Here is a 14937-nt window from a genome sequence, read left to right on the forward strand (position 1 = left end):
TGTACTCCGCCTTGGAGTTTGTCCTTCCAAAATGTACCACAACACACTTCTCCGGATTGAACTCAAACTGCCACTTCTCAGCCCATCTCTGCATCCTATTAATGTCCCTCTGCAATCTTCGACAATCCTCCACATTGTCCACAACACCACCAACTGCAAACTTGCCAAACCACCCTTCTACCCCCTTGTGCAAATAATGTAAGTCGTGCACTCACATGGAATGGATCCAAACCAGTGATTTCAGCTCATTAAAAGCACATTTCCGGAAGTTTATCACAAGCTTCAATAAACAGACTGACCAGCAGTCTATAGAATTTTGTAGAGTAAGGGCTCATTTTAGGAAGAATACCCCCTTCACCCGTGTCATGGAATCAGACAGCAAAGGAACAGGTTTGTCAGACGGCTGCGACCATGATGACCCTCATTACCCGTCTATACCAATCAGATTTATTGGCAATTGACCCCAATATACCTTGGCGATTGAAGCTCTCGTCGTACTGCTGTGTGCATCCTGTGAGAGAAAATACCTGATTCCACCTTGTTCCAAGGCATTATGTTCCTGATTCCTAACAGTATCTGTAAACAGATTTCATGAAATAAATCCCGAAAAGTTAGAGCGCAGATATGAAATAAAACCAAACAGTTTGTGGGGTTTTAATGTTTTAACACTTGCGTTGTAACGAAGAGAATGCAACGCTGTGTAATGAGCAGATGAAAGCGATACTGATGATTATCGACGATCTTATTGAATATCGAATCGGACGCGTGCTGCCTAATGATCTGCCGTGTTTATTACCTTGCGGTATTTTGTTAACAAGAGAATGTGTTATGTGGCCAGTGACAGAAATTCAGTGTTGTGACATCATCAGTGTGACAAAATGATGCGCTTATCCATTTCTGGGGTCGAAAGAAAATATGAAATTATGAGAGCTAACACTGCAAAAAAATTTGTAACAATACGTTGACCATTCGGAGGCCAGAGCTTTTTCTCCCCCTGGTTATCTGAAATCGGCTCGCCGACCACGTCTGAAAAATAAAATCCCTTACCTTTCTCACCGGTGGATCTAAATTCTGGAACTCCAGTGGCCTCACCTGAGAGATTGCAGCTGTTCAGTGAGGTGACTCAACGCTTCCTTCTCGCACTCAATTAGAGATGATTAGTACGTTACCATCTTCCTGGCAACCCCTGCTTGAGGAGAAAATGATTAATTAACTACTAAATACATGGTTCATTGATCACATATTAGTTTGAATCTCCCTTGCATCTTTGCTCTGCGTTCTAATTGTCCCATTCTCCATGAGAAAATAACTACAGACTCACAGTGTAGTCCAATCCAGAACTCTTAAAACTTTTTATTTAAAATACCAAACATCATAAATAAAATGTACAAATACAAAAACCCGACAGATAGAACAAACAAACCGTGTCACCTGAAATTATATAACTAGCTATTGACAATTAACATCCTGCAGATAGAAAGCTCGGAAGTAAAACCGAAAATCTTGAACATCTCAGCAGGTGTGGTAGCATCTGCCGAAAGAGAAAAACAAAATGTTTCGCAAGCGTATTTGAATCCTCATTTGATGACCGTACACTTTGCTGACAGTGTCACAGAGCTGGGATGCTGGGAAAAGATTGTTGACAAAAGAGCACGTCATGATTTCTTTCGCAGATTGCAATCTATTTGAAAAACCAGCACTAGCGCTAGATTCCCTTAAAGAATTAGGGCGTTTATCGCCTGATTTTGCGCCTAATATTATGAGTTGTCTTATTCTGTTACATTGTACAGTGGCCACTAGATCCAGCTTCTCAATTGTTGCAACTTACTTTTCGATCACATACCAGAATTAATGTAGATATGAGTCTGATCATTCACCTCCCAGCTTCGCGGTCAGTATGAGGCTTACTTTTGGATTTGCTCTTACTTTGTTTCAGTACACTCAGATAGTTGTCTTTTATGTATTCTTCGTGAATTTAGAAGAGATTTCGATAAGGAGAGAGATGGAAGTTAGCTGCGTCGAAGATCATAAAAAATCATTGCAACCTCTATAGGTGATGTAGTCCCAACGTTCTCGATATTGGTCGCATCACCATGTTCATTGCGTTGTGTTGTAGATCGGAATTCTAACACTTTGCAAAATAACATAGATAGCACAGGGAGACAGCTGAAAGTTTCACGTGAATGACTAACCCAACTTGTGCGTTCTTCATCCGAACATACTGGTTAAGTGCCATTTTAAATTACAACAAATACATCTATTACGGTTTTGAAATCATCAGATCACGATACAAAGGAGATTTTGTGTGGATGTGAGGCAGATTCTGTGTTTATATTATGAATAAATGTGAGGTAGTGTATTTTAATTAAGTTCGGACAAACACCATCAGGAAGTATTGAGGAAAAAAGATTGTTTAACACAGAACATAGAACGCTACAGCACAGTACAGGCCCTTCGGCCCACAATGTTGCGCCGACATTTTATCCTGCTCTAAGATCTAACTAACCTTTCCCTCCCACGTCAACCTCTGTTTTCCTATCATTCATGTGTCCACCTAAGGGTCTATTAAATATCCCCAATGTGTCTGCCCCCACAACCTCTGCTGGCAGTCCGTTCCACACACCCACCACTCTCTGTGTAAAAAAAATACTTACCCCTGACATCCCCCTGGTACCTTCCGACTATCACCTTGAAATTATGCCCCCTCGTGGTAGCCATTGTCGCCCTGCGTAAAAGTATCTGACTGTCCACTCGATATATGCCTCTTATCACGTTGTACACGTCTGTCAAGTCACCCCTCATCCTCCTCCTCTCCAAAGAGAAAGGCCCCATCTTGCTTAACCTATCCTCATAAGAACGTGGCAGCGCAGGGAAATAACGTGGTTGAGAAGACATATGGGATACTGACATTCTTTCGTCCGGGCATTGAATACGAGAACAAGAAATGTATTCTCCCACTTCTTGAAATATTCGTCAGATCTCTGCTGTAATACTGTACGTAGTTCAACTCACCACATCACAGGAAGGATAATAACGCTGGAGACGGTGAAGACTGGGAGTGGGGAGCGTTTTCTTTATGAGGAGAAACTGTTGCTTTCGGCAACGGGGAGGAGGTTAAGTGGGGATATTATTGCGGTATAGAAACTGTGAGGGTTTTAGATCGTGTAGTCAGTAGGCGACGTTCGCTCTTATCAGGGGTGAACGAAACCAGAGGAGATTCAGGGTGAGCCGCAGAGGACTGAGATGAGATTTGGAGGGAGGGGTTCTGTTAATGCAGGGAGTGATGAGAACACTGACTGAAGGAGTATTGGAAGCAGGGCCGCCAACAGAATTTAAGAGGTGCCTTGGCGAGCACTTGAAGCTATCGGCCCAGTGCTGGAAGATGGGATTAATACGGATCGGTGTCCATTGATCGTCGTAGACGTGGGGGCGGGGGTGGAGACGAAAGGCCCATTTTCATGCTGCATGGTTGTTTTAACTGAAAACAGTTCCATTCAATGTTTCCTTCATTTCCACATACAGTATACACTTAAACCGGGCCTGACATCCGTCTGCGCGTTTCCTTCGAACTCCAAATCTGATAGGATTCTGTTTTTATCCACGTACGCCCGGCAGACCAGAAGATATTACATGCAATTCATCATGAAAATCATTAGTCCCAAGTAAGAGCATAAAAACAAAAGGCACAGGGGCAGAATTTGGCCATTCGGCCCATCGAGACTGCTCCGTCATTCCATCATGGCTGATTTATTTCCCCTCTCAAACCTATTGCCCTGCCTGCTCCCGGTAACCTTTGACGCCCTTACTAATCAAGAACATATCAACCTCCTCTTTAAATATACCCAATGTCTTGGCCTCCAGAGCCGTCTGTGGCAATAACTTCAACAGATTCACCACCCTCTTGCTTAAGAAATTCCTCGTCATCTCTGTTATAAGGGGACGTCCTTCTATTTTGAGGCTGTGCCCTCTGGTCATAGACTCTCCCATTGCTGAAAACCTCCTCTCCACGTCCACTCTGTCCAGGCCTTTCAATATTCAGTAGGTTTCAATGAGATCCCCCCTTATCCTTCTAAACTCCAGCGAGTACAGGCCCAGAGCCATCAAACGCTCCTCATACGTTAACGCTTTGATCACCGAGATCATTCTTGTAAACTTCTTCAAGACCCTCTCCAACGCCAGCACATCCTTCTTTAACTAGTGGACCTAGAACTGCGCAGAATACTCCAAATGTGGTTTGACCAACGCCTTATAAAACCTCAGCATTACATCCTTGCTTTTATATTCTAGTGCTCTCGAAATGAATGTTAACTTTGTATTGGCCTTCCTTACTACCGACTCAACCTGCAAGTTAACCTTTAGGCAAATCCTGAAACTAGGACTCCTGATTCCCTTTTGACCTCCGATTTCTGAATTTTCTGCCGTTTAGAAAATAGTCGACGCCTTTATTCCTTCTACCAAAATACAGGGTGCTTTGTTCCACCAACGTTCTACCAACAGGATGCTGCCTGGAATAGAAAGTATCAGTTATAAGGAGAGGTTGGACAAACTTGAATTGTTTTCTCTGGATTGTCGAAGGCTGTGGGGAGACCTGACAGAATTTTGTAAAATTAGGAGAGGCATCGGTAGAGTAGACAGAAAGTACAAAGGAAATCTGCGTGCAAGTTTTTTTTTCAGATAAAGAATAATAGGTGCTTGGAGTGCTCTGTCAGGGATGATAGTGGGAGTAGATAGTGGCTTTCAGGAGGGCTTTAGAGAGGCAGTGAATATGCAGGATATGGAGGGATATGGATCCTATGCAGGCAGAAAGGATTAGTTTAATTTAGCATCATGCTTGGAACGTGCGCCGAAAGGTCTGTTCATGTGTTGTACTGCTAGATGTTCTGAGCTCAGTTGAGCGCGTATAATTATCGACAGAACTGATCCGGTGGTACCAGTAGTCAAAATCTCGGCAAAAATCGATCCGGAAGATTTTATCTGACGGCGATTGCCATTGCGAATTATTAAAAAAAACGATTATTTGACTACAATATTCCATTACGACAGTGAAACTATACCCAGTCTTACCGTGCGACGTGACCAATTAAGAAAGTAGAAATGCAAACATTTACTCGTTTTATTCAAAAGAAAAGGGAATGAGCTCAGTTCGCTATCTGTAAAGTGTAACTGGATCACACATTTGGTATTTGCTTTCTGCCGCGACCCCTTAAGTATCTTGTTTTTAAACTTTTCAACCATATTAGAGAGCGTCAACTGTAGGAAAAGGTTGGGCAAACTTGGATTATGTTTTGTGGGAGCGTTTGAGGCTGAAGGACGACCTGATAGAAATCTACAAAATTACGAGAGACAAATAAAGGGTAGAGAGTAAGTATCTTTTTTCCCTGTGTGGAAATGTCATACACTGCAGTGCTTAAGGTGAGAGGGGAAACGTTTGAAGGAGGCAAGTCCTTTACACCGAGAGTGGTATGTGCTTGGAATGCGCTGCCAAAGGAGTTGGAAGAAGCATTATGACAGACACATACAGAAGCAAAGAATGGAGGAATGACGTACATCTGCAGGCAGGTGGGGTTATCTGAACATGTGCATTATGGTCGGCACAGGCATCATTGGCCGGAGGGCTTGTGGCGGTCATATACTGTTCTCTACTGCGTGTTCTCCGTATCATAGTCTATGTTCTATGATACCTTCTTTTCCTTGTATGCCACGTCCAACGAAATTTCATTTTTGTTTTCTGCTTGCAGATCTGCTTCTTAAACCGCTACTACGAGTTGATCGTGTGGATAAAGTATATCTGAGGAAAGAAAAGGTCACTTTCACTTGTTCAGTCAACTGCGTATCAGGAGGCCTCCATTTTTTTCTGTACAGAGCGCAAACATCTGCCGAAATAGAAAGAATTTATTCCGGTGATGTTTGCAGAGTGAACGCTGTCGTTAAGGAAAGAAGTATTGGGTCGGAAGAATACTTCTGTTATTATACAAAAAATATTTCGGGGAAGATGATACAATCCGATCGAAGTGAAGAAGTGACGATAACGACCCTGGGTAAGTTTCAGTTTTTTGTCGACTTCAGACAATCCTTAGCAGTTGCCGTCTTCACTTGTCATAGAAATTAACGGATGCAAAAATGATTTCAAAAGGTATACCCATCTGTTGATAATTATAATTAATCTCCCATTTTGAACCATGGATTTGTATATATCCAAGGGGCATAACATGGATCAACACATTCTTTCGCCCGTTATTCAGTGGAATGCCACTTCAGGTTTTCCTGTGCATGCGCTGATTCAGATGTGGTGAAAATAACGAATATTGCACTTCATAAATGTCACTGTACAGCCTTTCCACTAACGTTCGAGTGAGCTTCAGTCGGGACAATTCTGTCTTCCGCCGGGGAACATCTACGTAGGTCGCTGCGCATGTACCAGCATGTACGGAAACCTCGATTAAGCCTGTGTAATTACAAATTCATGAACTGATGTCTGTTTGCCTGCATACTCCAATCTGTCGGCAATTGAGCACCGCAGCTGGAGAATCCACTGGCACATTGATCAAATTGGGAAGGGACAGCTAAAGTACGGTGATGATCAATTAGATTGAATTATATTAATGTTTTAGGTGGTTCTTCTTTGCTGAACTGTTTCCTGTTCTGTGCAGTAAATCTGTGTTTATAGATTCTGGAAAACCTTTAAACGTTGGATTACAAACAAACAAAACTGAAGTCCCCAATGCTTCGATAGTTCGCTAACATTCACAAAGAAGTTAATTATTTCTGTTTTAAATGAAAACAAGTACAATACATTTAAAATATATATATATAAAAAAGAAACAGACAAAATGCTGGAAAAACAGGACGCCTCATAGATCTTCTGCAGAAAACGGAACATAATTAACGTTCTTGGACAAGAGATCTTTCAGGAGAACTGGGAAACGTAGCAAATCAAGTTAGCTTTCAATAGAAAAGGAGACGAGGGGAGAGAGGTGGGCGGATAGAACAAAGGGATAACTATGATAGGATGAGACCAAATAGGTTCATATGGGGCTCAGATTCGGATTATGCTCTTTTGTTGGATTTATATCTTGCTAAACACATGGCTCTGGGAATTCCCCGGCAGGACAGACCAACCTGATGCAATGAGGAAAAACACTAAACGAAAATCAAAGATCAATAGCGGTCAGAAATGGCAGTTTCTGGTACTGACGGGAAGTAACAGAGGAGTTACCTAAAATTGTAGAACACGATACTGAGTACAGAAAGGTCCAACGTGCACAGATGGAGAATGAGGTGCTGTTCCTTAAGTTTGCGTTGAGCCTTTCTGTCACAACTGAGCATATCATAGAAAGATAAATTGAAGTGGGAGAGGAATGGGCGGAAGGAGGCAGCACAGCACAGAATGATTCCAGGAATGAGAGGGTTAACATTTGAGGAAAATTTGACGGCTCTTGTGCTGTACTCCTTGGAGTTCAGAGAATGACGGGGGACTTCATAGAAACATTTCTAATGTTAAAAGGTCTGGACAGAGTAGATGTGGCAAAGTTGTTTCCCATGGTAGGGGAGTCCAGCACAAGAGGGCACGACTTCAGGATTGAACGGCACCCATTCAGAACAGAGATGCGGAGAAATTTCTTTAGCCAGAGAATGGTGAATCTGTGGAATTTGTTGCCACGGGCGGCTGTGGAGGCAAAGTCATCGGGTGTATTTCAGGCAGAGATTGATAGGTATCTGTGTAGCCAGGGCATCAAAGGTTATGGTGAGAAGGCGGGGGAGTGGGGCTAAATGGGGGAATGGATCAGTTTATGATAGAATGGCGGAGCAAACTCGATGGGCCAAATGGCCGACTTCTTCTCCTTTGTCTTATGGTCTTATGAAAACAGAGGGTCGTTCCTGCAGAATGAGTGCATGTGCTCGATAGAGGCGTCACCCAGTTTCCCTTCGGTTTCTCCGGCGTAGATAGGACAAAATTATGAATTTGCAAGTGCAGTGGTCCAGATTAGTAAACGAGCAAGTGAAGTACTGCTTGGGCAGTTTGGGTCCAAGTATGGTGAAATGTGGAGAGGAGAAAGGACAGGTCTTGCACATTCGGTGGTTTCGTGGAAAGGTGGTGGTAGATGGGAGGCGGCAGTGCGGACCAGAAAGTCGCGAAAGCAGCGATGCCTTCGGATTTCTTCTAAGGGGAGATGAGGGCAGCTTGCATCAGGGAGGAATCTTGTTGGAGCTGGCGGAAATAAGGAATGATGATCCGCCGAATGCGACGGATGGGCGGTGGGATGATCAGCAGAACGCTGCTTTGCTTCGTCCAGGAACAGCGAGGGTTGGACATAAGGTGTTGGAAGTTAACGAGATGCGGTGAAGGGATCCACCCAGCGTAACAGAGGAGAAAGCAGAATTCAGCTCAGAAGCGACTTCTTCAAATCGGTGCTAAGCCTATTTAAATGTGGGTCGCTGTGGTAGATTACAAGGGGGAAATCGTATTTACCACGAAAAATGACTTGGACTCGTGTTTGAAATGCAGTGTCTAAAGAGCGGATATGTCGTGAGGATGACGGACACGAAGTCAGCTACAGCAGCGCTTCCCAATCAGTACATTGAACGTCGTGAAATATCACAAGATATTTTCATAGAGAGCTTGTAATCACATTTTAACAAAGCATAATATATAAAGATGAACACCGGCTGATGTGCCAAAGTTCAGAAGAACGTGAGCTTGAAGGAACATCTTAATAGGAGAAGAGACACAAATGCGCGGAAAGGCTATGGATTCGTTAGCAGAGCTTATGCTCGGAAGGCCACAAACAACAGCGGCCAAAATAATCTGTACGTGACATAAGCAATTGATTCCTCGAAGTCTGCAGGGCCACAGATGTTCAGGAAGATAAACATGAGAAATCGCGAAATCATGCGTAGATACTTCACATGTGACGTTCAAGTTGGAAGGTGAAATTCGAATAATCCATGGAGACACGGTCGCCCGTAATTCCGTCGGTTTCAGGCCCTTCTCTGAAGAAATAATCACATTTCATGCGTGCGTTAAATCATTGAAAGATCCCAATTGACACTGCAGTATGCACTGTTACGAACCAACAACAAAAGAAACACACCGATATGTATAAGCGTTAGAAACTATTTTATTAATAACTACTTATGATAATAAGAAAAATAAAAGTAAAAATCTTAGAATGTTAGAAGTAAAAATGTTAAACCTTGAACATTAACCCCAAAAACTAAACTCTTCGTGTGTGTGTGGCAAAGTCCCAAACTCCAAGTGCAGGAATAGCTTTCAAAGTTCAGTTCAGCAAGCCGTGAGGTGAAACATGAGCAAAGGCTTCCTCAGCAACCAGCGTTGTCTGAAGATAAGACGTAGATGTAGATAACATAGAGAAAGTAATTCCGAAATCCAAATGTTCCACGATGGAACCCAAACGACACCTCAGTGTTTACTCGGTAGTGACTTCCTCACCCTGAAAAGCACCCGAATCGTCGCCGTCCACACAAATACCTGGTTTCCTCTACAGGTCAGCAACAAAGTGAACTCCACCGGATTACTCCCAATTTCCATAGGTGGATTGTAGTAACAGACAAAGTTTTTGTTTCTCATCCATCGATAGAGAAAACTAGCACGCTGGTGTCTCTCTCTCCTCTGACTTCGACTGACTGTTTCAAAAACGTCATTACGTCCTTTAACTTTGGTTGACGTAAGCACGCCACACACACACACACACACACACACACACACACACACACACACACACACACACACACACACACACACACACACACACACACACACACACACACACACAACTACCTCTATCTTAAAGGGACATTCACCGAGTCCGGAACAGCAAATGGAAGGATGTGCACTCATTTCTTGAGAAAGGATGCGAACGCAATAATACACTACTTGACAGCATAACTCTTGCCGAGAGAAAGACTAACACTGACTTGTCGGGGCGTCAGGAGCAAATGCTATTTCTATCTCTAATCGCACCTGGTTACAAACACAGGAACACACGACTTATGAGCGAGGAGTCGGCAATTTGGTACATGAAGCGGACTCCACCAATCAATAGATCATGGCAGATCCGAACTCAACTTCTCATTCTTATCCCCCTTTATTCGCGGTAACCTCTCTCTCCTTGTTCACCAAGATGACATCGACATCTGCCTTTCAATTATTTTGCTTCTCCCGCCTTTTGTGGAAGAGAAGCTTAGACTCGCAAGCTCTGAGAGAACAAGAGAACCGATTCACATCCTCTTTAAACCTGCGTGTCATAATTCCAGATTTTCCCACTGGAAGAAATATCTGCTCCATACCAAGGCTGTCAATACCCTCCAGTTTCTTAAAAATAGCGTCTGTCCTTTAAATTAGCAGACAGAAATTTCCCACCTAAAATATATATATATTGACAGATTGTGGAAAGATCTAAAAACAGCAGGGTTATTGTAGTGGGTGAGCTTAGTTTCCAGAATATTGATTGAGGCTTACTTACTGGTGGAGGATATTACAGGGGGAATTGACTCAGTGAATCCAGGAGGATTACATGACACAGTATGTAGATAGTCCTATCAGGGAACTGGTCATACTAGAACTATTAATGGGAAATGAACCTGGCCACCTGATCGAAACTTTAGTGGGCGAATATTTCGTGAACATTGATCAGAGCTCCGTAAGCTTTCAGACTGTTATGGATAAGGATTAGACTGGACCTCGGTGGAACGTGCTAAATTGTGGAACAGCTAATTGAAACAGTATTAAGCAGGAGCTGGGCGCCGGCTGTTGTTGGGTAAGCCCTCATATGTTGACCTACCCAAGTGGGAGCCGTTGAAAAGGCAGCTGGTGAGAATTCAGGACAAACATCTTCCAGTGAGGATTATAGCTGGGTATGGCAAGATAGGGAAGCTTAGAGGACGGAAGGTATCGCAACGTTAACCAAAAAAGAAAGAACAATGCAGTACATGTGGAGCGTAAGATTGTGAAATCACCAACGGCCCTTGAGACATATAAAAAAGCAAGGAAGAACTTAAATAGGGATTCAGGAGGGCTAATAGTGGACATGAAATCTCCTTGTCGAATAAGATTGAGGAAATTCCCAAGGCATTTCATACATACATTACAAACGAGAAGGTAACAAAGGAGCGTGTTGGCCCAGTGAAGGAAAAGGTTGGAATTTACCCTTAGACGCAGAAGAATTGGATGGGGGACTGAACAAACACTTATCATCGGTATCCATGAAGGATAAGGACATGGAAGGTAAAGAGATGAGGGAATGATATGCTGATATTCCAGGGCATGTTGATGTCAAGAAGCAGGAGGTTTTGGTTCGCCTGAAGAACATCAATGTGGATATGTCCCAATGCCTTCAAGGAATCTACATCAAGTGATTGAGAGAGGCAAAGGAGTTGATTTCTGGGGCGTTGAAAAATCTACGCAGCTTCATTCGCCACGGACGAGGTCCAAGAGAACTGAAGAAGAACCACTGTTGTTCATTTCTATAAGTAAAGTATTGCGGACAAGCCCGGAAATAATAGGCCGGTGAGCTTTACATCCGTGGTAGGGAGATTACTGGGAACGATTTCCTCGGTAAAGATATACCCACATCTGGAAAAGTATAGACTTTGCCCGGGGGAGGGGATGTCTCACAAATTTGATTGAGTTTTTTTGAGGAGTTGAGAAGGTGACTGATGAGGGTATATGTAAGGACGAAAACCAAGGTGGGCTTATTAGCAAGCTGGCAGACTACACATATATTGGCGGAGCTGGGGATAACGATCAGGATGCAGATCAGTTCCAAATATGGGGAGAGAAAAGACAGATGGAGTTTAATCCGGACAATTGTGAGATGTTGTACTATTGAGGGTAAAATGCAGAAGGAAAGTGTGCAATGTGTGAGAGAATACTCATGAAAATTGATACACAGAGATGTTGTACTACAAGTCCATAGCCCCCAGAAAGAGAAACACTAACTGATAGCGTGGTGAAGAAGGCTTGCGGAATACTTGGCGTCATTGTTTTGGACATTGAGTATAAATGTCTGGAAATCATGATGCAGTTGATTGAAAGCTTTGTTTCGGCCACATTTGAGGTATTTCATACATCTGGTCGCCGTTTGACAGGGAGGATGTGGAGTGGAGGCTTTTCACAGGCTGCCCAATTGGTTCACTGGAATGAGCCTGGGTAAGAAAATATTAGCTGTAAGTAAAGTTTGAACAAACATGAGTTATTTTCGTTGGAGCGTCGAAGCCTGAGGGGCCACCTGATATTGGAGTGTAAAGTTCTAAGTGATGTGCTAGATTCTCAGAGCGTTTATTACCAGTGTGGAAATGTAAAATACGACAGGATATGAATTTAAGTCGGCTGGGGGGTGTTGACGGGAGATGTGCGGGGTAAGATTTTACACATTGAGTGGTAGGTGCCTGGAACCCGCTATCAGAAAAGGTGGGTTGGAAACATTGCTTACGAGTAATTTCAATTGACACATGAATAGGCCGTGTATCGATCAATATTAATGATATGCATCCAGAGAGGATTAATTTTACATTGAAGCATGCATGCACAGGCATCGTGGAGGGAAGGGCATGATGTTGCCATGTTCAACCTTCTATGTCGTATGTTTTCAATTTTTATTTGTATCTCAGAGCAAATGTCTTGGATTAATTGTAATATGGAAATCTACGGAAGATTCTGATGCACAACTGAAGTATCTGTTACGTATTTTACCTCTGCGGTTACACTCACTTTGAAAGATTCAAATAATCCATCGGATGTGTTCATTGGAATCAGAGACAGCTTGAGGCAGTCATAGAACACAGGGCATAGACCATTACAGCACAGTAAAGGCCCTTCTGTCCACTATGTTGTGTAGACATTTTAATCCTGCTCTAAGATATATCTAACCCTTCCCTCCTACATAGCCCCCCATTTCTCTATCATTCTCGTGTCTATCTAAGAGTCTCTTGAATGTCCCTAATGAACCTGCCCCCACAACCTCTGCCGACAGTGCGTTCCACGCACTTATCACTCTCTGTGTAAAAAAATCTTACCTCTGACATCCCGCTTATATATTCCTCCAATCACCTTAAAATTATGCCCCCTCTTGTCAGCCATTTTCGCCCTTGGAAAAGGTCTCTGACTGTCCACTCGATCTATGCCATTTATCATATTGTACACCTTTATCAAGTCACCTCACATCCTCCTTCTCTCCAAAGAGAAAAAAAACCCAGCTCACTCAAACTATATGACCTGCTCTCCAGTCCAGGCAGCATTCGAGTAAATATTCTCTGCACCCTCTCGAAAGCTTTCACATCCTTCCTGTAGTAAGGCGACCATAACTGAACATTATACTCTGTCATCCAACCAGAGTTCTATAGAGCTGCAAAATCACCTCGCGGCTCTTGAACTGAATACCCCGTCTAATGAAGGCCAACATACCATACGCCTTCTTAACAACCCTATCAACCTGCGCGGCAACCTTGAGGGATCCATGGACGTGGACACCAAGATCCCTCTGTTCGTCCACACTGCCCAGAGACCTGCCATTAACCTCGTATTCTGCCTTCAAATTCGATCTGCCAAAGTTATCACTTCACACTTTTCCGGGTTGAACTCTATCTGCCACTTCTCAGGCAGGTCTATATCCTATCGTGAGATCTGCTTGCATAAGCGAAGCCGGACACTCAAGTAAGCCCTCAGAATGCCACTGGTCTCTGCAGCTGTTGATCTGGATGGTGCTGTCAGCTGAGCTTTGCCAAGTACAGACCAGTGGGTTCTATTGATGTGTATTGTCCAACAGCAATGGTGTCAATCATTATCTAGGTCACGAGCTGGTTTCCCTGTGAAAATTAATTCAAATAATTGAAGGGTCTGCCATTAGAGCAAAAGTAGATAAAATCACAATAATGGTCGTAATGGGACCATCTGGTTATCGTATGATCTTGCTTAATAATATTCTTTAGGAGGGTATACCTACCTTACTTATCCAGCCTGACCGATGGACAGTCCATATCGACAGACACGATTGACTACTGACGACTTCTTCAGTTCAGAGAAGGCGGGAGAGGACAATGAATGCCGACTTCTCTGGTGACCTCTGTACCACCTGGAAGAAACGATGTGAAATCATCTCACATGGCAACATAGAAGTATTTTGTTGGGGCCTGAGTAAAGCGGTGGCAAGATAATGAATGTATCTAACCAACATTATACTAAAGTTCAACAATAGTTTCAGTCATTGAAATTCTCGCTAGATGCATTGTACGGATGGTTTTGTGCTGAAAACTGGACGTGATCATTCTTTATCTTCGAAATCAACGCTTTTCGTTGTCTAATGTTGCAAGTGTCAGTAGAAATAAAGCTTTATGCTGCACCTCAGTCTATTGCCATCGATAAGCTGCAAAAGGAGGAGCGTAACTCTGACGGAAGCAAAGAGGAATCGATGCTTTAATTTGGGATAATAGCGGGAGATCACAGGAGAACCGAATTTATACAGGATATCACCATAAATGACGCAGCTGGAACGTTCTCTATTTCCCCGAAGGAACCAACAGTGCGTCACCAATGTCAGCTCAATGCACGCAAGAATGTCTGGATTACCGCTCAGTGAGGGGGCGATGCTGACTACAGTCGAGTATATAAATGTTTAAATGTGTTTAATTTTATTTACAGCGCGGTAACAGGCCCTTCCAGCCCAACGAGTCCGCGCCGCCCGTTTTAAACCCATATTAACCTACCCATACGTCTTTGGAATGCGGGAGGAAACTGGAGCTCTCGGAGGAAACCCACGCAGACACGGGAGAACGTACAAACTCCTTACAGACAGCGACGGGAATCGAACCCCCATCGCTGGCGCTGTATAGCATCGTGCTAACCGCTATGCTACCGTATCGTTACACGTTCAGGAGTAGGTCATTCAAAAATGAGGTGCGCAGGGAGTTCTTCTCCCAAAG

General features: G+C 43.4%; 1 protein-coding gene across 2 annotated transcripts in view; it reads left to right on the forward strand.

Moving 5' to 3' along the window:
- Window positions 1–14937, forward strand: part of LOC127587592 (immunoglobulin superfamily member 1-like) — a 73943-nt gene that overhangs the window by 42617 nt on the left and 16389 nt on the right. For both annotated transcript variants that reach the window (XM_052046002.1, XM_052046003.1), the window contains one exon: window positions 5739–6038. In XM_052046002.1, the coding sequence (XP_051901962.1) occupies window positions 5739–6038 (300 nt within the window). The remainder of the gene's footprint in view (window positions 1–5738; window positions 6039–14937) is intronic.

This window comes from Pristis pectinata, chromosome 41 (genome assembly GCF_009764475.1).
Source record: "Pristis pectinata isolate sPriPec2 chromosome 41, sPriPec2.1.pri, whole genome shotgun sequence".
NCBI classification, from domain to species: Eukaryota; Metazoa; Chordata; class Chondrichthyes; order Rhinopristiformes; family Pristidae; genus Pristis; species Pristis pectinata.